The 27,229-nt window shown below is 44.6% G+C and overlaps 2 protein-coding genes and 1 pseudogene across 7 annotated transcripts in view; 1 reads left to right on the plus strand and 2 right to left on the minus strand.

Annotated features, from left to right (window-relative positions):
* Positions 1-866: 866 nt before the first annotated feature.
* LOC128568094 (regulation of nuclear pre-mRNA domain-containing protein 1A-like) lies at positions 867-8,593 on the minus strand (annotated as a pseudogene).
* Positions 8,594-12,403: 3,810 nt separating this feature from the next.
* On the plus strand, positions 12,404-22,335 carry S100B (S100 calcium binding protein B). The gene is made up of 3 exons (XM_053564692.1): positions 12,404-13,778; positions 16,420-21,276; positions 21,392-22,335. The coding sequence occupies exons 1-2, from the start codon at positions 13,654-13,656 to the stop codon at positions 16,580-16,582; spliced, it is 288 nt and encodes a 95-aa protein (XP_053420667.1). The 5' UTR covers positions 12,404-13,653; the 3' UTR covers positions 16,583-21,276; positions 21,392-22,335.
* A 140-nt stretch (positions 22,336-22,475) lies between these two features.
* The window catches only part of DIP2A (disco interacting protein 2 homolog A), a 117,777-nt gene continuing 113,023 nt past the window's right edge, over positions 22,476-27,229 (minus strand). For 5 of the 6 annotated variants that reach the window (XM_053564670.1, XM_053564669.1, XM_053564666.1 and 2 more), the window contains 3 exons: positions 26,306-26,480; positions 25,517-25,640; positions 22,476-24,616 (listed from right to left, as the gene is read on the minus strand). In XM_053564670.1, coding sequence (XP_053420645.1) covers positions 24,364-24,616; positions 25,517-25,640; positions 26,306-26,480 — 552 coding nt within the window. In that variant the 3' untranslated portion in view covers positions 22,476-24,363. The other variant, XM_053564671.1, reaches the window with a different exon arrangement.

Here is a 27,229-nt window from a genome sequence, read left to right on the forward strand (position 1 = left end):
GGAGGCTCAGTTGGGAGAGTCCAAGAGACAAACCTGCTGGGCTGGTCACAGGGGCCTCCTAGAGCTACACCAGGTCATCACAGCAAATAATGGGGGGAAATCCCCTCATTCTTCAGCAGGAGGAAGAAAAAAGAACCATTTTTTTTTTTTTTTGTAGAGACAGAGTCTCACTTTATGGCCCTCGGCAGAGTGCCGTGGCCTCACACAGCTCACAGCAACCTCCAACTCCTGGGCTTAAGTGATTCTCTTGCCTCAGCCTCCCAAGTAGCTGGGACTACAGGCGCCCGCCATGATGCCCAGCTATTTTTTGGTTGCAGTTTGGCCGGGGCTGGGTTTGAACCCACCACCCTCGGTATATGGGGCTGGCGTGCTGCTCACTGAGCCACAGGCACCGCCCCCAAAAAGAACCATTTTGAAATACACCAAAGCATTCTGTTCTTCCCTTTTTTTTTTTTTTGGTTGTTTTTTTTGGCTGGGGCCAGGTTCGAACCCACCACCTCTGGCATATGGGGCCAGCGCCCTACTCCGCTGAGCCACAGGCGCCATCCAGCATTCTATTCTTCTTAATGATGTTTGCCCTCAGGAGAAACTATTTTACTAGAGCTACCCTGGCTGAGAGTATTGAGGGAAAAACCCTACCAAAATAGAATTCTGTACCCTGTGAAATTATCCTTCAAAAGTGAAGGAGAAAAGACTTTCTGAGACAAATAAAAATTATTGCCAATGGAGCTGAGAGAAAAGTTCTTCAGAAAAAAGGAAAATGATATTGTCAGAAACTCAAGTCTATGTAATGAAAGAACATGAGAGAATGAATGTAATGGTAAAATGAAAACTTATTTTTCTTATTTTTTTTGGCTTTGAAGTTTGATATTTATTTTTAGCAGGAAGAATATGCTAATGGTGATGACATAACATTAGAAGATACGCCCATGTCCAATGCTTCCAATTTATGCTCTTTCTCTGCCAGGGCTTCCTTTTGACAACGAAGAAAATCTGCTAACATTCAAGTGAGTTGCTTCCTATCATCTATATTTGCCGCCAGTCTGTCATTGTAATCTGCCAGCAACATAGAAGCATCTTCTACCATTTTAGAAAGCCTTTCTCCAGATTCTTTATCTGTTATTTTCTCTAGTGGGGATACTTCTTGGACTTCAACAGGCAAAGAAGCTATCCTCTGATGAACTGCTGCATGACCTGAAGCTGCATTTTCTAGATCTTGTAATGCTCTAACAATATCTAGAGCAGAGGTCCTCAAACTACGGCCCGCGGGCCACATGCGGTGGTGTGAATTGTATTTGTTCCCATTTTGTTTTTTACTTCAAAATAAGATATGTGCAGTGTGCATAGGAATTTGTTCATAGTTTTTTTTTTTAAACTATAGTCCGGCCCTCCAACGGTCTGAGGGACAGTGAATTGGCCCCCTGTTTAAAAAGTTTGAGGATGCCTGATCTAGAGTCTGTGGTGGTTCACTTCGAGATCCCAGAGAGGAACAGTTTTCATTTTCATCTACCTCTTATCGCCATACAGAGCTTAAGTTGTTCTAGCACATCATTTTCATAAACAGACCTTTCTTCCCAAATAGATAACACTCTTCCAAGATGCTTCTTACAACTGTCATCAGTTTCTCTTGAAACATGCTTAAAAACTCCACTATAACTGGTGCAAAATCTTTTGTAAACTCTGGCCCCTTCCTTTTGCCATTCTGAATGATATTATTGGCTAGGTACAGAAAAGTAAGCTTCTTGTTTGGTTTGGCTTTCCACAGCTCCCGCTTCCACGCAGTGACTATGGGCTGTAAGTGCTTGCGATGGTGGATGAGCCACAGGGACAAGGTCTGCACACTGTGCTGCGAGTTGCTTAACTCAGATGGATTCTTCTCCAATGCCGCCTCGGGGTATTTTTCTTATTCTTAATTGATTCAATAGATAATATTAAACTAAATAATAGATGCTGGGTACAGTGGCTCATCCTGTAATCATAGCACTCCGGGAAGCTAAGGCGGGTAGATTGCTTGAACTCAGGAGTTCCAGACCAGCCTGAGCTGACCCCATCTCTAAAACTAGCAGGGCATTGTGGCAGGCACCTATAGTCCCAGCTATTCAAGTGGCTGAGGCAGGAGGATTGCTTGAGCCCAAGAGTTTGAGGTTGCTGTCAACTATGATGCCAGGGCATCTACACAGGGTAACAAAGTGAGGCTGTCTCATTAAAAAAAATCAAGATTTGGCGCCCGTAGCACAGTGGTTACAGCACCAGTCACATGCGCCAAGGCTGGAGGGTTCTAACCTGGCCCAGACCAACTAAACAACAATGACAACTGCAACAAAAAATAGCCAGGTATTGTGGTGGGTGCCTGCAGTCCCAGCTAGTTGGGAGGCTGAGGCAAGAGAATTGCTTAAGCCAAAGAGTTTGAGGTTGCTGTGAGCTGTGACATCACAGTACTCTACTGAAGGTGACAGATTCTGTCTCAAAAAAAAAAAAAAAAAAACAGAATCAAAATAATAGCAACAGCATATTTGATGACCATGTATACTGTGTATAGATGTATGTAGGATCAGAAATATCTTGTTATTTTAAGATACTTGGACTACCCATGACATGGTATAATGTATTGAAAAGTGAATTTAGATTAATTTTAAACACACACATTACAAACTCTAAGGCAATATTCACTGAAAAAGAATTTTTTTTTTTTTTTTTTTTTGTAGAGACAGAGTCTCACTTTATAGCCCTCGGTAGAGTGCAGTGGCATCACACTGCTCACAGCAACTTCCAACTCCTGGGCTTCAGCGATTCTCTTGCCTCAGCCTCCCGAGTAGCTGGGACTACAGGCACCCACCACAATGCCTGGCTATTTTTTGGTTGCAGTTCAGCCGGGGGCCGGGTTTGAACCTGCCACCCTTGATATATGGGGCCGGCACCCTACCGACTGAGCCACAGGCTCCGCCCTGAAAAAGAATTTTTTTTTTTTTTTTTTTTGTAGAGACAGAGTCTCACTGTACCGCCCTCGGGTAGAGTGCCGTGGCGTCACACGGCTCACAGCAACCTCTAACTCCTGGGCTTCCGCGATTCTCTTGCCTCAGCCTCCCTAGTAGCTGGGACTACAGGCACCCGCCACAACGCCCGGCTATTTTTTGTTGTTGTTGTTGTTGTTGCAGTTTGACCGGGGTTGGGTTTGAACCCGCCACCCTCGGCATGTGGGGCCGGCGCCCTACTCGCTGAGCCACAGGCGCCGCCCCTGAAAAAGAATTTTTAAGAAGCATAAATTAGCCTGGTCTGAATGTAGTGGCATTCACAACTAATTGATCACAACCAGTTACAGATTCCGTTTCTTCTTCTCCACTCCCATTGCTTCAGTAGATTAGCCTTAAAAAAAAAATTGACATTCTAAGGAAGAAAAAAATAGAATCATATAAAATGCTCAGTTAAAACCACTGAGGCAACCCCCGAATAGCTAAGGCAGTTTTTAGTAATAAAAACAAAGTCAGGGGCGGCGCCTGTGGCTCAAGGAGTAGGGTGCCGGCCCCATATGCCAGAGGTGGTGGGTTCAAACCCAGCCCTGGCCAAAAACCGCAAAAAAAAAAAAAACAAAGTCAGGGCATCAGCATACCATATTTTAAGCTGTACTATCAAAGCCGTAGGGGTCAAGACAGCATGGTACTGGCACAAAAATAGAGACATAGACACTTGGAAACAAATAGAAAACCAGGAAATGAAACTAATATCTTACAATCACCTAATCTTGGATAAACCAAACAAGAACATACACTGGGGAAAGACTACCTATTCAATAAATGGTGCTGGGAGAACTGGATATCCACATGTAAAAGACTGAAACTGAACCCACACCTTTCTCCACTCACAAAAATTGATTCAAGATGGATAAAGGACTTAAATTTAAGGCATGAAACAATAAACGTCCTCAAAGAAAGCATAGGAAAAACACTAGAAGATATTGGCCTGGGAAAAGACTTTATGAAGAAGACTACCGTGGCAATTGCAACAACAACAAAAATAAACATGGGACTTCATTATACTGAAAAGCTTCTGTACAGCTAAGGAGACAACGACCAAAGCAAATAGACAACCTACACGTTGGGAAAGGATATTTGCATAGTTTGAATCATATAAAAGCTTGATAACTAGGATTTATAGAGAACTCAAATTAATCCAGATGAAAATCCCATACATCAATGGGTAAGAGACATGAAGACAGATGAATGGCTAACAAACATGTGAAAAAATGCTCATCATCCCTAATTATTAGAGAAATGCAAATCAAAATCTCCTACCATTTAACCCTAGCAAGAATGGTCTACATCACAAAATCTCAAAACTACAGATGCTGGCATGGATGTGGAGAGAAGGAAACACTTTTACGCTGCTGGTGGGACTGCAAACTAATACAACCTTTTTGGAAGGAAGTATGGAGAACCCTCAAAGAACTCAAGCTAGACTTCCCATTTGATCCTGCAATCCCATTACTGGGCATCTACCCAGAAGGAAAAAAAATCCTTCTATCATAAGGACACTTGCACTAGACTGTTTATTGCAGCTCAATTTACAATCACCAAAATGTGAAACGGCCTAAACGCCCACTAACCCAGGAATGGATTAACAAGCTGTGGTATATGTTCACCATGGAATACTATTTGGCCATTAAAAAAATGGAGACTTTACAGCCTTTGTATTAACCTGGATGGAAGTGGAACACATTATTTTTAGTAAAGCATCACAAGAATGGAGAAGCATGAATCCTATGTACTCAATTTTGATATGAGGACAATTAATGACACAGTGGGGGTGGGGGAAGGAGAGAGCAGAGAGAGAAAGAAGGGACAGGTGTGGGTGTGGGATAAATTCCCACATGTGTGCCATTGAGGCAGGGAAAGACAGGTTGACATGATTTCTGCCATCACAGGGAGTTAAAGCTCTAGCTACCTTGGTCAGCATATAGGGCCTATGAAGTAGGAAGATAAAATTCCATTCGCTATGTCTCTGATGCAGTCATTAAGCCCAGCAAGGTCACAGGTTGAGAGCCTGCTGGCTGGAGACACAAGCCAGAGGTTGACTATGTGGGAACACATTGTCTTAAACAGCTATGTGGCTTCAAGCACTGTAGATAAACAGAATCATAAAGCTTGTCTCTTAGATCTCAATGGGCACATGAAAATCTTCGGAACGGTGCTCACCCATCTCTCAGGACCGACTGACCCATGTTCAACTGCTATTCACATGGAACCCTTCCCCATTGGCACATGAAAATCTTAAGTGTAATCTCCCCAAAAAACTTTCTGACTGATAGCTTTGTGTAACAGATAGCTGAAGCATGTCCATAGATAAAACATGATGGAATGTTTATTGTTGATGTATAAAATAGACATTGTTGATTTCTAGATTTGATATCCCCAACTAGAGTTAAAATTAGTTAAAAATTGTTTAGAAGGATAATTCTTAGATTATAGATTAATAGTGTGTATGTGACTGCTTGACTTTATAAGGTGGTTGAGAATAAAGCTCATCACTACATGCCACTCTGAGCTGTAGTCCGCTTCTTGCCATTGTAACAATTGCAGGAGCAAGCTTGTATTCACGGCAAGGCTGCTGTTCCCTCGCATCGTCCATCACCGCAACATGGGGGAAAGGAAGAGTAGAGAGAGGGAAGAAGGGAGGGGGGCAGGGTCTTGGTGTGTGACACACCTTTTGGGAGCAAGACACAATTGTAAGAGGGACTTTACCTAACAAATGCAATCAGTGTAACCTGGTTTCTTGTACCCTCAATGAATCCCCAACAATAAAATAAAATAAAATAAACCGCTGAGGCAGAAAAAGTGTGGAAGATAAAAACAAGAATAAAGAACAAAGGCAACAAATAGAAAACAGTAACAAATATGATAGATATTAATCCATCTGTATCAATAATCAGTTTGAACAGCAATGGTCTAAACCAAACCTGGCCTGTGGTCTAAACCAAACTGCGGCCTGTGGGCCATATGAGGCAGTGTGATTGTATTTGTTCCCGTTTTGTTTTTTTAACTTCAAAATAAGATATGTGCAGTGTGCATAGGAATTTGTTCATATATATTTTTTTTAAACTATAGTCTGGCCCTCCAACAGTCTGAGGGACAGTGAATTGGCCCCCTGTTTAAAAAGTTTGAGGACGCCTGGTAAACATCCCAAATAAAAGACAGAGATTGTCAGAGTGGATCAGATTATATGTTGTCTACTAGAAACCCATTTTAAATATAAAGATGCATATAATTTAACAGAAAATAGATAGAAAAATATATACCATGCTAACACCAACTGAAAAAAGTGGGAATAGCTATGTTTACTTTCAAACAGAGCAAACTTCAGAGCAGGGAAAGTTATCAGGGATAAAGAGGGGGAACACAATGATAAAGGGAGCAACACTTCAAGAAGACATGACAACTGTTAACATGTATGCATTAACACCAGAATCTCAAAATGCATGAGGCAAAACAAGTAGAACTTCAAGAATAAAAAGATGGATCCATAATGAGAGTTGAAGATATCAATGCCTTCTATCAACAGTGGTCAAACAGCAGGAAAGAAATTAATAACAATATATGTGTATAGTTGAACTCTACCATCAATCAATCAAATAGATAAAATGGACTATAGACTACATCATCTGATAACAACAGAATACACATTCTTCTCAAGCTACATCATACTATGGGCCACAAAATGCACCTTAACTGATTTTTAAAAATAAGAACCATAAAATAAGTGCTTTCATACCACAATAAACTAGAAATAAATAATAGAATGATAGCTAGAAAATCACAATATATTTGGGCTTTAAGCAACACATAAGTAACACATAGGTCAAAAAAGAAATCTCAAGAGAAATATTAAAAATTTAAAACTAAATGAAAATGAAAATACAATTTAAAATTTGGGGGATATAATAAAAGCAGTGCTTAATGAGAAGTTGATAGTGTTGAATTAATGTATTAGAAAAGAGAAAGATATGCAATCAAGAATGCAAGCTTCTACCTAAGGAAACTATAAAAGGAAGAGAAAATTAAATCCAAAATAAACAACAGAAAAAAATAACTATTGATTTTAGGCCTCAGTACTATTGTTTTTCTGAATTTTGTCTCTTCTACATTTATCTTTCCACATATTATCCTTTTTCTAAATTAAAAAAAATTTTTAGATTAGCAAGAAAGTTTTAATTTTTTTTTTTTTTGAGACAAGAGTCTCAAGCTGTCACCCTGGGTAGGGTGCTATGGTGTCACAGCTCACAGCAACCTCAAAATATTGAGCTTAAGTGATTCTCTTGCCTCAGCGTCCTAAATAGCTGGGACTACAGGCACCCCCCGCAATGCCTGGCTACGTTTTGGTTGTAGTTGTCATTGTTGTTTGGCAGGCCTGGGCTGGGTTTGAACCCACCAGCTCTGGTGTATGTGGCTGGTACCCTAGCCACTAAGCTACAGGCACTGAGCCAAAAGAGTTAAAAAATTTTAAGGCTGCGTGCAGTGGCTCATGACTGTAATCCTAGCAGTCTAGGAGGCCTAGGTGGGTGGATTGCTTGAGCTCATGGGTTCCAGACCAGCCTGAGCAAAAGCAAGACCCTATCTCTACTAAAAATACAAAAACTGAGGCAAGAGGATTGCTTGAGCCCAAGAATTGGACGTTGCTGTGAGCTATGATGCCACGGCACTCTACCCAGGGCAATAGCTTGAGACTTTGTCTCCAAAAAAAAAAAAAAAAATTTTTTTTTTTACTAAACCTTTCATTTTTCTTGTTCCCTAGTGTTTTAATCTGGGTCCAATCATGAGATGGACACTACACAGTAATTTAAACAGAAAAGTTTAACATAAACAATGATAAAAACCATGAAAGGACAGTAACTGCAAAGGGTGAGAGGAATCACCAGGGAAGGCAAATTCAGAGGAGAGACCCTGTCCTCAAGGCAAGGGTGCACTTTGTTAGAAAATTTGCTGGTTGCCAGGCCAGAGCTGACCCACAGCTGGATCAGATTGGGTCAGCTGGGGACAGGCAATCAATATGCCATGGCCCTGAGTGTCCCTGCAGATTGTTGCTCTGTGAGCCAAGAATGCTTTACCGGCCATTTCTCAGACCTGTGTTTGTAGAGCGTGAGCCTAAGGGATGAGGACACAGAGCAGTCTCATTTACACTCTCCATGAAAGCAGCGAACCCCTAAGCTCACTGTGAGCCTTCATCCAGGTCACCTGCATCACTGCAAGGAGCAGAAACATTATGCTCTGGCTGTTGATTTTGCTCTAAGTAATCTCTGAACTATAACCTTCATGTATTCGGCCAGCATCTATAAAACAATAATAATGCTCTAACTAGGAAGCAGGGTAAAAATCTCAGGCCATTTGCAGTTCTTGGCACAATCCCATGGAACACGGGTGAACCGAGGCAGGTGATGGGTACACAGAAGGTGCTGGGGTCCAATCATGGGTCTGAGCCTGGACTGTGCAGTTCCTATATCAGAAAAGTCACAAGAAACAAGATTGCTGGGCACAGGAAAGCCAAGGCTGGTAGTGGACATGCAGAGAGTGTTGGGAAATGAAGTCCTGATGTGGGCAGCGTCCATGTCGGGAGACCAGACAAAGGAGCCTCCAGGTCCAGGCCAGACTTTGGGGCTGCACATCTCTGGACATTTGGCTGGAACACAGCACCACCAGATGTACCCATGCACAAGCACCACTGAGGGCACGATGTAGGACAAAGACAAAGCAAGACACATTCCTCTAGAAGCAGGAATACATACCTACAGAGGTCTATCCACATGACCCTTCCAGAGCCTGCCCTGTCACCAATTTTCCAATCCTGTTCTTTCTAAATTGCTGACCAACCAGACCATTAGCAACTGCCCATGAATTAAAGCAGATCCCTGCTCATAGCCACCTCTTGGCCCAAACGTAGTGGGTAATCCAGTGTATTGCTCAAAGTTCTGCCCACTGAGGGAGCGCTCTTCCCACTGTCTTTCAGGGTGATCCTTGAGTGGGGCTGCAGTGCTGTGACTGCCCACCTCAGAATGGTACCAGTATCTCCTGCAGACCCACCTGTAAAGCAGGCTCAAGCTTTTTTCTTCTGTGGTTTTAAGGTACACCCCAGGAGTCCACAGACATGCGGTAAGAGAAGGGAGGCAAGAAACAGGAGTTAGTGTCAAAGGAATCTGAGCCACCTTCTCATGCAATTTGCATCTTCAGATTTACCTCAGATCAGTCACACACATACCCAACTTCATGGCTGCATAGGTGAGACAGCACTTGGGCCACATTCCTGATGTCACCTGGTTAAGGCCCAACAGCAAGCCAGAAGCTCACAAAGACATGGCCTTACTCAAGAATCCCAGAGTTCTGTCCTATGAGTCTCTACTGGTGCATGTGGTGGTCCACACACTGTGCTCCAGACATTTTAGATATCAATGGACTTGTAAGGGCAACGCAATACTCTGGCTTCTCTTCGGATCAAATAAATCTTTCACCTTTTAAGGGAAAAGTGGTGCAGCAGCTTGCACCACAACCTACACTGTCTCTGGTCACTGTCTCTGGGTGGTGGAAATGGCACATGGAAGTACGGTAAATGTTCTACCAAAATCCCCAAAGTCCAACTAAAATGTTCTGCTTCTTTTTCATAGTAGGTGGTAAAAAACCACAGCAACTTGTCTTTCACTGGGAGGGGTATTTCATCATATTCTAGCCCACTGAACCTCCCAAAACTTCAGTGAGGTGGGGGGCTCAAGTGCTTTCCTGGGCTGGTCACAGGCCTCAGTGCCTGCACCCCACAAAAAAAAGCGTTTGGACATTTCTGGAGGTCATCTAACTCTGACAGTCTGTGACCTCCTACCCAAGGGAGAAGGGAGAGAGGCTTTGGGGAGCAAATGGAAGGTGACCAGGGTTTTCCCTGAAAGCACCAAGTGTCCAGATTTTGTTAGAGTGGGAAGCTACTGGTAGGTGCTCCATGGGCTGAGAAAAGATTTCTGCAGACCAAGATCAGGACATAAAAGTAGGCAAGAGAATCGCCCAAGCCCAGGAGTTGGAGGTTGCTGTGAGCTGTGTGACGCCACGGCACTCTACCGAGGGCCATAAAGTGAAACTCTGTCTCTACAAAAAAAAAAAGTATAAACTTTATCTTCTTAGAAGGAACTTTATCTTCTCTTTCTCACTGAAAGAGAATGAGGAAATTAAGAGGAAAATAGAGCTGGGGAAGAAAGGAGAAATACAGTCTCACACTGACAGGCAGCAGCTCTTACAGAACAAAAGAGAAGGAAGAGAAGGGACAGGCCTTTCCCAGGTGTTTCTGATCATCTATCTGTTGTTGATTCTGCCCCGAGATGCGGGTCTGAGGCCGCAGCGCCCACCTTGACCAGTCTGGCTGAGCATCCCTTCCACCTGTCCGCAGCGCCACAGCTCGGGGTGACCGCCAGCTGGAGAACCAGGAGGAGGAGGGAGCCCGACTTTAGCCCTTCCTGGAACTATGTCAAGACTTGTCGGACTTTCAGAGACCGCACAGTTAGTTCCACAGACGTCTATGGGGTCCAGGGCAGGGGCGCCGGGGGCCCTCCCTGCGGTCGCCCGGCACAGCCCGTCCGCTCGATCTGAATTCGCTAATCCAAGTCTCTCACCAGCCCCCAAGGGAGCCTCAATATTACGGAACAAACATGCACAGCCTCCACCGCACTTCGTTCCTGCCCAAAGGCCCCCTTCTCCCGTCCCCGCTGTCGGCTGCGAGGCAGTAAGAGGTGCCTGGGCCCCAGCTCCAGCCAGCGGATGCCGGCAAGGCGACAGGGGCCACAGGACACTCCAGCCTCGCCGGAGGTATCTGCGTGAGGGAAGGGACCGTGCCGTTGCCCCAGCACTAGTGACCGCGCTGCGCGTCCTGATCCCGCTTCGCCTCTGCGCCCTGCGGACCCGGCGCTGCGCCTTCACCGGGACACGTGGCCGGGCACCTGCGGATGCCCAGTCTCCCCAAGGTCCTGCGGGCGCTTCTGCTTCTCTTTGAAGAGCGAGGTTCGTGCTCCATGGGGCTGAGAACGCTGGAGACCTGGATGCTTGTTTGGCCTCAGATCACAAGCAAACCGTCTTCCCTTCGGCCCAGGTCCCCCTGCACCCCGTGTCGGAAATTAAGAAACAGCTGATAAGGTCTTTACCAATAAATTATGAATTGGGCCAAAGAAACTGGGGTTATGATGGGTTTTAACTTTCCTCAGTCTTACAGTTTCTCAGGGAGGCAGAGCCCCTTTCTTAAGAGAGGACCCTCACGACATAGGTGACAGTCCAAGACATTGACATTCAGAAGTTCTCCTTTTCAGTGTGAAGATCAATGCAGAATGTTCACAGAATGATACAAACGAACATGGTTTTTATTCCCATTTCTCTTAAAAGATAAGCTATACACCACGGTTTCTCAAGTCAAAGGGAAGAATGTAACAGGAAAAAAGTTTTAATTAATTTGTAATGTTATGAAGAAAACCATACTTTATGTAGTTTTCTAATGCATGAAATATGTGTTTTATGTCTTTGTAAAATCATGTTAGTCATTCTCCACAGAAAAATAACTCCACGTCCCCTTCCTCGAATCACCAGAATGACAGAAAAGTTGCTTGTTTTTTGTTTTGTTTTTTACTATATATCAGTAATCTAAGACTTGAGTGCAAAGAATTAGAAAATAAGAAATGGCAAAGACTTTAATCCATCTGAATTGTTCTATGTCAATGAGATTTGTATCTGCACAGACATACACAAGGAAATGGGAAATTGTAGCTAAATGTACCTTTATATACAAAATATTCACCGCAACATTTTACAAAATATTTCTCTATGTGTTGATATATAAAGGTATCAGATATAACTACATTAATTTTTCTATGTATGGAGACTTTTGGGACACCCTGTATTTGTGTGGATACAAATCTCATTGATATATCAGATTTTTAGGATTTAAGAGCAAAACAAAGTACACTGATTAATAGGATGGCTTTAGCAAAGAGCAGACCAATATAAAAATCTTCAATCCCATTTCTTTTGTGAGATCAGAAATAAGTAAAATTTTAAAGATTTTATTCTAAGGTCAGGTGCTGTGGCTCATGTCTGTAATCCTAACACTCTGGGAGGCTGAGGCAGGAGGACTGCTTGAGCTCAGGATGTTCAAGACCTGCCTGAGTAAAAGCCAAGACTCTCTACTAAAAACAGGAAAACTAGCTGCCTCAGGTGGGTGTCTGTAGTCCCAGCTACTAGGGAGGCTGAGGCAAGAGGATCTCTTGAGCCCAGGAGTTTGAGATTGCTGCGAGATATGATGCCACAGCACTCTACCCAGGGTGACAAAGTGAGACTCTGTCTCAAAAAAAAAAAAAAAAAAAAAAAGATTTTTATTTCAAATTATTTTAAGACGTGATAGATTCAACATAGAAGTAATTTTTCAACAGTATTTAATTAATTTCATTTAATTTTGACAGTGCAAAGATTCTTGTTCCATGATTAGAACTAAATGCCTGGGACTGACGATTTCTCAGTTTGGCAACTGGGAAGCATGCTTGTGGGGAGGTGGCAGGAAGCGCCTCACGTTGAGATCTGCAGACACAGTTCCTGCCTGTGCGGGTCATTGGTGAGTGAGCACCAGGCGTGCTCGGCTAACACACAGCAGCCCCCGCATGGATGCTCGTCAGCTGGCACCCAGCTCTGCTGAACTCTGTCTGTCCCAGCCTCAGGACCACTCTGGTTTAACCATTTGACTAAGATTTCTATTTCTAGTAGATCAAGTACCTTTCATTGCTATTTTTTTTTAAATGGTGGCAATTCCACATTTATTTTTCCAAATGAATTTTATATTTTGTCATGTTTTTCACCCATCCAAAAAAAAATTCCACTTATATTTTAAATGACTTAAATTTATATATTAATTCAAACAAAAGAAACTTTCCACATTTTATATTCCTTACAATCTTCTGGGACTGTAGTTTTCTTCCTAAACTTTTTATTTTTCTGTCACCCTGGGTAGAGTGCTATGGAGTCATAGCTCACAGCAACCTCCAATCTCAGCTCAAACAATCCACCTGCATCAGCCTCCCAGAGTGCTGGGATTACAGGTGTGAGCCACTGCCCCTGGCCTCTTCCTAAACTTTTTCTTAGCTAATACGTCATTGCTAAATAGGATATTTTGTACCATACTTTCTATTTGTTGATCAAATATGGGAATGTGTATATTGTGTATTCGTATTTTGCTCTACTCACCTTAGCGCTTTCTGGTTAACTCTCAATGGTCTGCAGATACTTTGCTGGCTAATATTGGAGCCCTGCAGAGCAGAGGTGCTTAGCCCTGAATTCCCTTCCTTTCTGCCACTGTACGGCTATATTTTCACTAAAGTTTCCTATAGCCCCATGCTAACCCAAAGCCAGAGGGCATGAGACCCCCACCCCCACCCCAGAGTGGAAGGGGGCAAGAAAGGAGGACCTAAGAGACAGACAGACAAGACTCCAGAATTGTCACAACTGTGCAAATTCCCAGAATGCCCCAGGCCACACCCACCTACTGTAAGCCTGAAGAGAAACAAGCCAAGGCCAGCCCCATCATCAGGGCTGGAGTGTGGGAGGACAGCACGGTTCCCTGTTCCTTGTGCAAACCAGGCTTCTTTCCTCTACGGGCCCAAGGATGTCCACAGAGAAGGCCGTGGTGGCCCTTAGTGATGGTTTCCAACAGTATTCCGGGAGGGAGGGTGACAGACACAAGATAAAGAAGTTGGAATTCAAGGACCACACCAACAATAAGCTCTCTGGGTTTTAGAACTGAGTGTGCTTTTTAAAATCAATGGCTTACTTGTTCCCATTCCTCTTTACAGAGCCACCTGTATACCCGACCTGAGCTGTCCTGCAGATGACTCCAGTTCTATTTGGGGGGACTCCTAGATAGCTTCTGAAAATAGTTGAATGACTGAATGATGGTTACAGAGGTGGCTTGGATGGGCCTGTTGTTCTCATTTTCTTGTCAACTGTCTTGTATATAGTAAGCCCATAGAGGAAAAATGGTCTCAAAGGCAAAAGTAAAGGAATGCTGACCTTTATCCAAAAATCTGAGGATTTACAATGATAATGATAGCAGAATATGATGAAAAAAATGCTCATGACTTACCATGGGCCAAAGTGAACATGTAAGGAAACAGTTAAAAGTTAAACTTTGGGAATGTTTTTGGGAAAAAGATACTTTTGGCTTTAACTGTTTGGCATTTATGTAGAGACAGAGATGCCAGACATATACTCTCTAAATCAGTGGTTCTCAACCTTCCTAATGCCGCGGCCCCTTAATACAGTTTCTCTGGGTTGCCACCCAGAAGTTGAAAACTGCTGCTGTAGATGGCCACTGGGCACTCAGTGGTCCACACTGCAGGGACACAGGCCCTGCAGACCCAGCCTCTGTCCTGGGGACACCCAGGCTGGCATATCAACAACTGACTGAGGACATAGTGGAAGTCTATGCACACCCTGGAAGCCCTGGGGCCTCAAAGGACACCAGCCAAGTGCTGTCTTTGGTCAGGGCCCTGGTGAGCCCTTGCGTGCTCCAGAAAGGTCCTGCTCTAGCCTGAGGTGGAAGCATGTTCATACGCCTGCATTAAGGACATACTTCCTGACTTTGGCTGGCTGCCCTTGGGTCTGACCCCCACTGCTCTGCCCTCCAGCCTCATGCCCCTGTGGAAGTGAACAGAAGTGTCCTGGTAGCTGGTGCTCCCTCAGTGCTCAGAACCAAGGCTGGCCGACAACATGCCGTAAGCTGTGGTACATACATGAGATGTGCCTCCTGGGCCAGATGTGACCACTCACACAGACGAGAAACAGCCAGTGAACTAGCATTCTAGTGTCAATCACATGCTGAGTCTGGGTAAATGCCAGGGCAGAACCCTGCTGTATGGCGCTGAGGCTAGGGAACCACCCTCCTAAGCAGGTCCAGCCCCTAGCTTCAGGATGGCAAGTCCTGGGTCTCAGAGTGAGGTGGTAAACATGGTCCAGAGGGCTGGCCAGGGCTCTGTACCTATCCCCACCCAGACACTCGGTCACACCACCAAGCAAAGCACATAGGCCTGAAGCTCACTGGGAGTACCCCAAGTCTGCCTCTGGATTGGCTTTCTCAGGCATTTGAGTTCTCAGAGCAACTGCTGCCCCACCCATGATTAGGAGTCTCATCTCACCAATTCTGCCTTTGACCTGATAATTTAAAGTTTCAGTTTCTTCTTCTGTAAAATGGTTGAAATAAGACAGTGTTTGTTGAGTGCTTAACACCCAGTGAAACTCAAAAAATAGTAGTTACTAATTACTGATCTCAAAATATTGAAAAGGTTTAGCATGTGAGAACCACACTTTATAAATAAAAAATAATTCATAGCAAGCAAATCAGGGCATCAGGAGCATTTGCTGCCTTTGCTTTACCAAGGTCACTTTAGATCAGAAGCAGGTCTGTCATATGGCTGAAGTTACTGTCCTGCTCCCACCCATTCTTCACAGACGTTCTCAGACTCCGCTAACCCTAATTCTGGGGTCGCAGTGCGTCTCATCCTTGAGGCAGCTATTGTACCTTTGACCTCTCTAGCCAGGCTGTCCTGTCTGGGGAGTCGTCATTCTGAACAGTCTGCATTTATGCTCTTCTTGTGTTCAACACCCACATTCTTCCCACCATGTTTGCAGCCCTGCCCTGTGTTTGTTCCTGAGACTTTGTACATTACTTAATACGTGGGTCATTACAAAAGTTTTGAAATACACAAAAATCAAGAAAGGTAGAATCTGTTCAGACAGAAACAAATGAAGCCCTCCCAGCCACACTGATAAACTGAGGAAATTAAAACTTGCATGGGTGAATCAGGAAGGACAGTGTCCGCGGCTATGTTTCTTGGAAGTGAAATAATGGACGTAACACTCACTCTCAATGCTTTTGTAGGTAACCACATCATTTGCTTTGCTTTAGACAGAACTTTCAGGAAAGTCTTTCGGTACCTGGAGAGTAGCTCAATTGGGAAAAGGAACATAAGGCATGGATGTGTTCCCAAGGGTTATTTCAGCAACACGGGAAACTTCCAAACATTAAATTTCACTGGAGCCTTCCTATAGGGGATTCCACACAGAGAAACACATGAAAAGCTTAGGAGGGCCAAAGTTCATTTTTATTTCAAAATACTTGCTCAGATTTAGGATAGCAACCTACATTTTCACATCTTGGTTGTTCCATTGAGGCTTTCCAAGTCGCCCAGGTCCAGGCACAGACCTTGAGGCGTCTGCCTGCCAGCAGTCCCCTGGCCACAGGATTCTTCCCTATCTTGAACTTTATATCCTAGGTTATTTCTCAAATCTTACAGTATTTCTGATATGCATGAAAACTTTTCATCCAACTTTTCACATTTTGATGGCCCTAAAGTCCATTTAAAAAGAAGCGAAGCAATTTCTCTTATCTCTCTTGGGAACTCAGAGAGAAGGAGGTTGTGGACAAAGACATGAAAACACTGGACAACGACAGAGATGGTGAATGTGACTTCCAGAAGTTCATGGCCTTCCCTGCCACGGTTACCAATCCCTGCTCCAAGTTGTTTGAACAAAAATGAGATGGAGAAAGCAGCGGGGTGCTCCTGTAACAGAGAAAGTCACCCAAAGAGGCAGAGAGCAGGAGCAAGCAGGAGCATGCAGGCTTGTAGGAGCTGAACTCCCTGGTCATGCAGTAGCTACTGAGGAAGTTTGATTTGCTTTGTGAACGAAAAACTGGCAACCTCTTTCTGAGGGCTGTTTCATATGGCCTGTACCATTATTTCTGCTATATTAGACCAGTAAGCTGGCTGGTCCCAGGGACTTTGGTAATAACCATTTAGGAAAGTCATTCTCAGTCATAAATGCGCTGTATGACCACTATGGCTGTGTAGAGCCCTAGAGAAAGCAAAGCTGACTACCAAAAATTACCTTGGGGTGTCCTTAACACTTTCACTGCATTTTAACATGCAAAGCCTTATCCAGCATCATTCCAAAAGGCTGTGCTTCCTGAGATCTGCTCATCAGCACAAATAAAGCCTAAAGCATGTAGAGGGCCTGACTGTTCAGCACCACCTACCCAAGAACTGGGTCACATTTAGGTCCCTGTTCCAGGGATGACCTGAGATGACCAAGTACATTAGACAGTTCTAAATGGAATGGTGTGTCTCATAAACCACAAGTCCTGACAGTTTAACCCCAATGGATGGGAATGCGCCTGCTGGGGATGATCCTGAGGTATGGGGCCAGGGTTCCAGCTCTGACCTGGGATGACTGTGGGGGGCAATGTGGGCCTGCCTGCCCCTGAGCTGCAGACCACTGAGTGCCCCACCCCAACCCAGACTGGCCCACTGGGGAGGCCAAAGCTGCCTTTGATGCTTCTGTGTTCCAATAAGCCAAAAAGCTGCAAATATGAAAAACCACTCCCAGGAAACTCCAATTAATTGTACCTGCCCTCTTCCCATTAAGGGCGCAGATTATGGTCATCTTCAGAGTACTGCCCATGGCCATCTGGTGAATGCAGTGATATTTAGCAATGAGGTATATAGCAGTTTTAGTTGGAGAGTTTATGCACTTGTCAGACCTTGTATAGCTATAGCTCTGACGGCCATTCTAGAAAAAGAGTCCCAAAATTGCTTTGAAGGGTGGACTAGGTGCTGGCATCAATGCATAGCTTCCCAAGGGGAGTATCTCAGAGTTGATATAGTGACATTCATCAATGAGGTATGTAGCACTTTCTCTAGGACAAGTTCACAAACTTAATTGGCATATCTCATACATTGGATTTCTCTTTACACATAGGTTCGTACTAGAATTTCAAGTTCCAAATTGTTTCCAAGTGACTTTGAAATGGAGTTTCCTTATATTGCAACAAGACTCAGAAATAGCAAGCAATACAGGGGATCTTCAACACAGAAATGCCAGGGCCTGTCACACAGATGGGAACCCAAAGAGGACAAACGCCATCTCAAATGCCCTGCCACTGGGCTGGAAGGCTCACAAATGTGAATCCACAGGGGATAAATGCCGCCACACATAGCTGGAAGCTCTAAAACCTTCCTCCAATAGGTGGCCTAATCCCCCCATTCTCTGGGCCTCAAATAAGTGTCCTAATCCTGTTCCCTGGCAAACCCTTCCAAATGGTGGCCTAGACCCTCTGGGAACCACAAATGAGCTGCAAATTCAAACCAGCTTCCCTAGTTTCACTCACAATCTCATGACCTCCACCCCAAAAGGTACCCCAAAAGAAACACAATTGACAGTAAGGTCTGAAAACACCCCACATGGGCAGAATCAGCATCTCAGCATACACACTGGGAAATTTACCCAACAAGATGCGTAGTGTCTGGACACTTTTCAAATCCATTTCCTTTCCAACTCAGTTTAGGATGCAGGGAGTGCATCTACTTTGAGGAGACAGATGGGGGTTCCCCCAGGCTCCAGCAGCTGCTGTGGCCATCCCTTGTTCCTTTACCTCAAAAAGTTGCTCTGACTCACGAAAACCTATGGCTTTGACCCAGGGCTGCTCCCTGCCTCTTCTGGCAATAGGGGCTGCCACGCCACCGGGGATGCCAAATTCTGTTTCCAAAATTTCAGCATTTGTTCCTGAGGCTGTATCCGAAGAAGGACGGTAAGTTGTTTGAGGAGAAGGAAAAGAGGTTTATCAACTTGCCAGCAAATGAGGAGGTTGACAGGCTCCCCTCTCAAAGCACCAGCGTGTTTTCTTTCTGTTGGTATCCTATTCTCTCCATACGCTGGCTTCTAACTTTCCCATAGCCCCCAGCTCCCTGAGCAGCCACTTTTAGTCTCTGTGGAGTAGATCTGCCATCAGGTCTGTTTCAGGGACAGTTTCAATTGATTTTTCCTTTGAAGGAAACACAGTTCACTATTCCTTTGTATGCCTGGTGGGTTTTTTGTTGAAAAATAGGCATTTAAATCTAATCATTTTATAACTCTGGAAATCTGATTGTCCTCATTCCCCAGGGTTTGCTGATTTAATGTTTTTGTCTATCGTTTCTGTTTTGATTGTTGTAGGCTGTGTATATTCTCAGGTCTTTTCAGAACCTGGGCTTGCAGTATCACTTTCTAATTTTCTTCACATATGCAAGTGCTTTTCAATGTCCTTGTCTTTAATGTCTGGCTCCCAAGGGAGGAACCAGAAAAGACAGAGAGGGGCTCACAGAAATGAGAGGATATGCCACAAGGGCCCACAGCCTCTTTGCCCCTTTGAAATCAGAAGCAGCAATCAGAACAGAGATCCCTGGGACTTGGAAGGCCCATGTTGCCATGCCGGCTCCACAGCACTGTTCCTGGTACACGAGTACAGCTGCCTAGGGGTGGGGCAGCTGCTACTGTTCTAAGAGCTGAAATCGACCCAAACCAGATTTACGTCCCAGCCTTTCGCTGGAAGCTGCAAGCCATCAACACAGTTCCAAAACAGCTATATCCAACCACCTGATTCTACCAGTACAATTAGCAGTGGGGAGAGAGCTTCCTGGTGCTTTCTGCTCTGTCATCTTTCCAGAATCTTCTGTCTTCCCTACATTTTAATGTAAAATAAATTTTTAACTCACCTTCCTCTGTCACAGCAGCACCACCCACAGGGTGGTTCAGCCCTGCTGCTCTCCACCTGGAGCCAATGCCAGGCAGTAACACAACTGTGCTCTTTCTTCCCCTCAAAGCTTGATTTGGTCCCTAGGGTTCATTTTTCAACATCTGACTTTTATGGGGCATCTGTAGTGAACATTCATGATTTCTGGCCTTTTCAATTCCTGTAAGAGTCTGAAGAATCAGTAACTATACACTTAATAGGCACTTAAAACAAATAACAACCTTTCACTTCCTCTCACCTTGCACCATCCTCAGCAAACTCTACAATGTCCTTCCGAAATATCCTGTTTCTCTCCTTAACCCAAAGGCAGAGCTGAATTCAGGGAACCTAGGGTGAGGGTGAGGATGAGGCTGAAGAGCGAGGCTTTCAGACTAGCCACAGGGAGGAGGGAGGACACCATCCACTTGGATATGTTGAAGTCGTTCCCCTTCAATACATGATTTTAAAATTAAGAAGCAAATGGCTTGGTGCCCCTAGCTCAGTGAGTAGGGCGCTAGCTATATACACTGAGGCTGGCAGGTTCGAGCCCAGCCCAGGCCTGCTAAACAACAATGACAACAGCAACCAAAAAATAGCTGGGCATTGTGGCTGATGCCTGTAGTCCCAGGTAGTTGGGAGGCTGAGGCAAGAGAATCACTTAAGCCCAAGAGTTTGAGGTTGCTGTGAGCTGTGACATCACAGAGCTCTACAGAGGGCAGCATAGTGAGACTGTCTCAAAAAATAAATAAATAAAAATAAAATAAAATTAAGAAGCAAAAATGTTAAAACAATTGGTTTTGAAATTTTGCATGTAGTTCATTTTTAATTTCCCATTGCTGAAATCGAACATCATACAAAAGGCTGAATGCCACTGCCACACACCACCTTATGACACTGTTGTTGTTGTTTTTTTTTTTTTAATATCTAACTTATAGAGAAGTACTGGGTGGCCCAGTGGCTCACACCTGGGATCCCAACACTCTGTGAGGCCAAGGTGGGGTGGGGATATGGATCCTGGAGCTCAGAAGTTTGAGACCAGCCTGAGTAGGAGCAAGATCCCTGTCTCTACTAAAAATAGGAGAACTAGCAGGGCACTGTGGCAGCCACTACAGTCCCAGCTATTCGGTAGGCTGAGGCAGGAGGATCATGAGGCTGTTGTGAGCAATCATGCCACAGCACTCTAGCCTGTGCAACAGAACAAGAGACTGTCTCAAAAAAAAAAAAAAAAAGACTGAGGAAATGTTTCTTCCCTAACACTTCAGGACCCAAATTTACATGAAGTGGATTCAGAGAAGGGAGTGCTGCTATTTATTCTCTCTGCACACAGCAAGTAACATGCACATAATTTCCTCATAGCAAAACACAGAGGGGCCAACAGGCTTCTTTACCTTTTCCTTAGAATAGCCTGCAAGGCTTGAGGCCAGGTCTGAGGCAGGAGCTGAGCAAACACCAGAAGTCAGTTACTTATTTCTCTGCCATTTACTGCCTCATTGGATTATGCTGAATAGTCCAGTAGAACCACTTTGAAATACTGGTAAATCAGCTATATTTATAATTTGAAATTAAGTGTAAGTGACAATAGTTCACATAAAGGTAATAGAACATTTTTTAAAACCGGAATTAAAATAAATGGAACCAAAATACTAGTACAAATGACCCACTAGGTAAAGCAGGGAGCATATGGAGGTTATAATTCTTTTTTTTTTTTTTTTGTGATTTTTGGCCGAGGCTGGGTTTGAACCTGCCACCTCCGGCATATGGGACCGGCGCCCTACTCCTTGAGCCACAGGCGCCGCCCGAGGTTATAATTCTTAATGTAAAAAGGCTCCAACAAATCAGTAAAAACTTAAAACTTGGTAAGAATTGTCAAATGTGATTAGAATACATCAAATAAGAAATAAAAATGACCATAACATGAGAACACATTCAACGTGACCAGACCCAACACTTGCTTGCCTATCAAACTGACTTATTTTAATCTTGCGCACTGCGGCCCACTGCCAGCTGCAAAGAGGCCTCTGCCCTGTTGCCATCCTGTCCCTGATGAGGAAGCAAGTTCCCAGAGTGTCATACCTGGTATGAACTCTGACCTACTCACCCCACCTGTAACAACTGAGCTCCACGCAGCAGTTGTGACCATGCATGTGTAAACACAGCCTGAGAGGAGGCACACGGCAGCCTGAAGTGGGACACATGGCCATGGAGCACACGCTATACTTAGTCCTGGCACGACTATATGGTATAGTCATTAAAATATGAAAGAATAAATGTAATGAATTTTAAAGTCTGTAATCTATTAAGTACAAAAGCAGATTATAAAAGTAAGTACATGATCCTAATTTTGTAAAACTAAAAAAATGAAAAAAGTAAGATTTATGTCAAGTACTAATAGTGCCATTACCCAGATAAAGAATTATAGATTATAATTTCCTTCATAGTTTAACATGTTTTGTAGATTATATGCTGTAAACATAACTGTTTTTTTTTTTGTTTTTTTTTTTTTGAGAAAGTCTCACTCTGTCACCCTGGGTAGAGTGCCATGGGCATCATAGCTTACAGCAACCTCAAACTCCTGGGCTCAAGTGACCCTCCTGCCTCAGCCTCCCGAGTACCTGGGACTATAGGTGCCCACCACAACACCTGGCTAACTTTTTCTATTTTTAATAGAGATGGGGTCTTGCTCTTGCTCAGGCTGGTCTTAAACTTCTGATCTCAAGTGATCCACAGGCCTCGGCCTCCCAGAGTGCTGGGATTACAGGTGTGAGCCACCTCACCCAGCCAGCATAACTGCTTTTATATTCAGAAAAAAGTAATGCAAAATAAAATATATCCTATTTGGGGTAACTCTTAAAACCTTTTCACACATTTCAAAATGCAGAATTACAAACAGTTAATAACTTTTATTAACATAATGATATAAAAAATTTTAGTGTAATATACAGAACTCCCAGAGAGTAATTCTAAAGCATTTTAATGTGTTTCTTAAAATCTCAATTTACAAGACACCTTATCTTCCTGCCACTGACCTTCTAATACAAAAAGTTTATGCTTTTGTTTGTTACAAAATGACAACATTAAGGGACAGTTAGGTAGTTCTTTTCCCTTCTCAGCCATTCTATTGCAAAGAAAGTCCATTAGTCAGTTGGCTGCTAAAACCTCTGTGTGACAATAAGTTACATAGATTCTGTACATAATTACAACAGGAATATTAAAATTCCAAGGTGTTGCAACATACTATACCACAGTCCACCACCACCAGCAGACAGGGCTGCTGTGTATTTGCAGCCAGACTCACTTGTGGAGAATAACAGCTTTGTTAGGCACTGATCCAGGCTAATTCTGGAAAAATCTGGTTGTTTCTGTGAAGCATGCATAATTCATAAAATTTAACCACACTCAATCCCCCTAAAATCAACAATTTCATAACATATTCTTAATTAATTATATAAAAATAATGTCTTAGATTCATGCCTTCAAATTCTTAGAAATATTTAAAGGATTTTATGTTGTCTTCTTTGATTTAGGTTTGGTATAATTTTAGATCACTTGGCTTAGTCAAGTTTAAATAAAATAACTGAAAAATGATTGGGCAAATTTCACATGCACACAAGTTAAAATGGGAAGCCAGAGATAACTGTGCCTGACTCCAGCTCCGAGAGGCAAGGCTGCCCCACTGCCCCTCAGTGGTCTGCCAGGTGCTCACCAAACAACACCAAAAATGTGAAAACCTCAGACTTTGCTACCAATGCTTTTGCATCTGCTGATGTGGAAATCAGTACACTTCCACGAGAAGGATTAACATTGTAGTGTTATAAAAACCAGCAATTTAACGAATAGTATGAAGTTACAAGCCAGGACAGTGACTTAAAACTAAATGCTGGCTTCTCTTTGAGTAACAGAGCAGTTGCTTGACAGTCCAAAATGGCACCAAACGAGTGTTAGTGGTGATGCGTTCAGACTGCACACATGTGTCTCTGTGAAGACACTGGCAAAGAAGCAGCACCAGTCTTAAGCGGGGAGGGCAGCCTGTACTTGCTCCCTCTACCAGTTTTCCTGGGCTCCGCCACCTGGAGATGGAAGAGAGGCTGCTGTGCTCACAGCCTCAAAGTTCTTCAGCCAAATTCTATCAATGAACTTGTTATTTGAAATGGAAATAACTAACTGAATTTGTTAAACCAAAAATTTTTTTAGCTTAAGGCAGCGGTTCTCAACCTGTGGGTCACAACCTCTTTGGGGGGGTTGAATGACCCTTTCACTGGGGTCGCCTAAATACGTCCTACATATCAGATATTTACATTGATTTATCATAACAGTAGCAAAATTACAGTTATGAAGTAGCAACGAAAATAATTTTATGGTTGGGGGTCACCACAACACGAGGAACAGTATTAAAGGGTCAGGCATTAGGAAGGTTGAGAACCACTGGTTTAAGGGAAGTGCAAACTTGTAGTACAGCCAAGAACCACCAGGGTGTCTGAGCTGCCTCCAGATGCACACACCCGGCCTTTCCTTTCCCTGTCACTACATCTGTTAAGGTGCTGGCATCCATGTTTTTGTCAAAGCACTTGACAGATGGAAAATATTTCTTTATATCATTCAGGAAGTGCTGTCTGGAATGAGATTTGGGGAACTGTTGAGGGGATCTATGAAGCCCAGAAGAGGTGAGTCGTTGTGGAGACTTATTCTCCCAGTAAGGGCTCTGTGGCATCAGCACGCTCACACCTGTGACTTGCAGAGTCACACCCTTTCCCACACGTGGGCCGTGTGCCTTGCTCACATGTTGTAGGCCACGTAGATCGGGTCCAGCTGATCAGCCAGAAACCCGTCCCGAAGGTGCATGCGCTGCTTCTCGCCTCGCGAGTTGATGGGGATGACACCCGGGTCCACAATGACCACCACACCCACCACCAGGTAGTGCTCCTCCAGCACCACGTTGGTTACCAGGGCCACGAGGTCCAGGGCATCCTGCTCCAGCCCGTCCAGCTCCACCACCACCACAAGCAGGTTGGTCCAGGTGAACACAGCACTGCAGAGAGAAGGACCAGGTCACGCTGGTGGACATAGGCTCTGGGCACAATGGACATTTGAGGAAGGCACATAAAGATGGGGAAAGACGCTGACACATATCTGCTGATGGCACTTGCCTGTCCAGCACCACTCAAAACCCAGACATCAGACCAAATATGTTCTGTAGGGATATCTGCTCTAATTAAAACTCTTGCTGAGACGGTAGCGCCTGTGGCTCAGTGAGTAGGGTGCTGGCCCCATATACCGAGGGTGGAGGGTTCAAACCCGGCCTGGGCCAAACTGCAACAAAAAAACAGCTGGTATTGTGGCAGGAGCCTGTAGTCCCAGCTACTCGGGAGACTGAGGCAAGAGAATCACCTAAGCCTAAGAGCTGTGCTATGAGCTGCAATGCCATGGCACTCTACCAAAGGCAACAAAGTGAGACTGTCTCTAAAACAACCGAACAAAAAACTCTTGCTGAGACTTGATGCTGAAAGCTAGCCTCATCACACACCAACAGAAGCTCCCCCTGAAGTTACTAAACCATGAGCCACAATCATCTAAATTAAGAAATTCTCATCAAAGTAGAAACACTGTAGAAAAAGAACTGTGGGACCTGTGCATTTGGGGATAGTCTCTCAGTTTAAAACTCATTAGAGAATGAAAAAAAAACAAGCAAAACCCAAAGGCATCAAGGCATGTTTTGGCACCATGTTCTGTAATATAAGCCCAGGGGAGAGGAACTCACAGGTCCACTCACGGAAGGCAGGTGACTGCTGGCACAGCCAAGGTGGACAGAATTCATCTAACCCAGCACCCAGCTCTGCCTGGAACTAAGGCGACCACACAGGAGGCCTGATGCACAGCCTGGCACTCCCTGGGCAGCAGGGCAGAGACTGACGTTTATCTGGGCTCTTACCATTCAGCAATGCTCCTGTGAGCTCGGATCACCGATGTCTCGATGTCAATAGGGTGGTACCGCAGACCTCTTAGCTCCAGGGTTTCATCCAGAGACCCGACAACATACAGTGCATCGTGCCGTCCTGTGAGCACACATGTGCACGTGCTCAGACAGACTGGGCACCTGGTGAAGGACCCCCTAGCACAGGGAGGCTGTAACTCAACACATGGCACCCACAGGCCTTGCTGCAGGATTGACAGAGGTGCTGGCTATTAACCTGTGCAGACAGTAGCTACCTCCAAGCAGTTATAGCAAATGTTATGAACGTATGTATAAAAATAAGGTTCATCTCTGGGAACAGAATGGTGTCTACAGGGGATTCCCAAGCTGTGACTTGATCTGGTCAGCTTGCTGTGCTGCATGGGGTCCTTGGGTCATTGGCCATGACTGAGTGGGTCATGGGTGGGGAGGACACTGGAGAGATCAGACTGTGGAGAAGGCTGCTTGGCCAGGGAGGGACCAGGTGGCTTTAGCACCAACTATTGCCACTCCCAGCATATCCTCAGCAGAGGCCAAGGGTCCATGTAAGGGATGTCATGGAGGGAACAATAGCAACTTTCAGAGAAAACCTGTATCAGAGTACCTCTTTTATACTAAACAAAACAACACACAATTGTGGCAAGGAATGAGGTGCCGTAAGGTAACTGAGGCTCTCACAGAGCCTGACAGGCCCTGGCATGAGTCAGGTGGGCTCACAGGGCAACACCACGGCCCACAACACGCGTACCCTGTGCCTGAGCTCCTTACCTCCGCTGGCATCGGTGAGCTCTGTTCTTCGGAGGAAGCCAAGGTAGCCAGTCCTTGCCCAAATGGTTTGGGTGTCTCCAAAACTCAGCCGGGCACTGAAATGGTCAGCATGAAGGGCCTCCTCCCCGTAGACTGTGTAGTATCCCGTGGCATTGTGTGGGCTGCTCACCCAGATCTGGCGGGGCCCAGGGCACAAGAACATGGGCTTGTTACAAACCACCGAGTACAGATTCTGCCAGGAGACACTCAGCTGGGCAAGAACAGCGCTCAAGGAGACGCTGAACAGAAGAGGGTGTCACATCTTCTCTCTGACTTTGTGAACTGAGTCAAAACAACAGGCAAAGGTTTCTCCTCAAATAAAGTTTTCCTTCCTTTGAACCAAAAATGACATTTGTCAGATTCTGTCCTATGTGATAAGTACACAGAGATAATTTCACCTTCCTCACATCAAACTACTGTTGATAACTGAGAGCGAGCTGTAAGCAAACTAAATGTCCACAACAGGGATTACAGCTACCTACAACAGTGGGGATGGATAGCCCTTCAGACTCACACTGAAATAGAATGAAGTGCTGGTAATACAGACAGTGGGCCACAGAGCCCAGGCCAGCACTGTACACACGTTTATGTGCGCTCCTGTGTTTACCCCATACCTGTGTGCACGGGTTTCTGTGCACCCCCACATCCGTGTGTTTGCGTATGGCCCCCTACCCATGTGCGTGGGTTTACACGTGCCCCCAAACCTGTGTGCTTAAATGCATTCCCATACTCATGTTTATGTAAGCCCCCATACCCATGTGTGTGGGTTTATGTGTACCCCCATGCCTGTGCGTGTATGTTTATGTCCACCCAAAGGACCACGGTACTCAGTGTGTCCTGGGACACTCCTAAGAATAGGGCCTGAATGGAGTCGGTTCCCATGCT

Source organism: Nycticebus coucang, chromosome 16 (genome assembly GCF_027406575.1).
Source record: "Nycticebus coucang isolate mNycCou1 chromosome 16, mNycCou1.pri, whole genome shotgun sequence".
In the NCBI taxonomy this organism is placed as follows: Eukaryota; Metazoa; Chordata; class Mammalia; order Primates; family Lorisidae; genus Nycticebus; species Nycticebus coucang.

Bases quoted from the DNA above. Each gene is read 5' to 3' on its own strand.
- S100B (XM_053564692.1), top strand. From the start codon at position 13,654: ATGTCCACAGAGAAGGCCGTGGTGGCCCTTAGTGATGGTTTCCAACAG. The intron at 13,779-16,419 runs GTTTTAGAACTG...AAAGAAGCGAAG, and splicing joins ACCAACAATAAGCTCTCTGG to CAATTTCTCTTATCTCTCTT.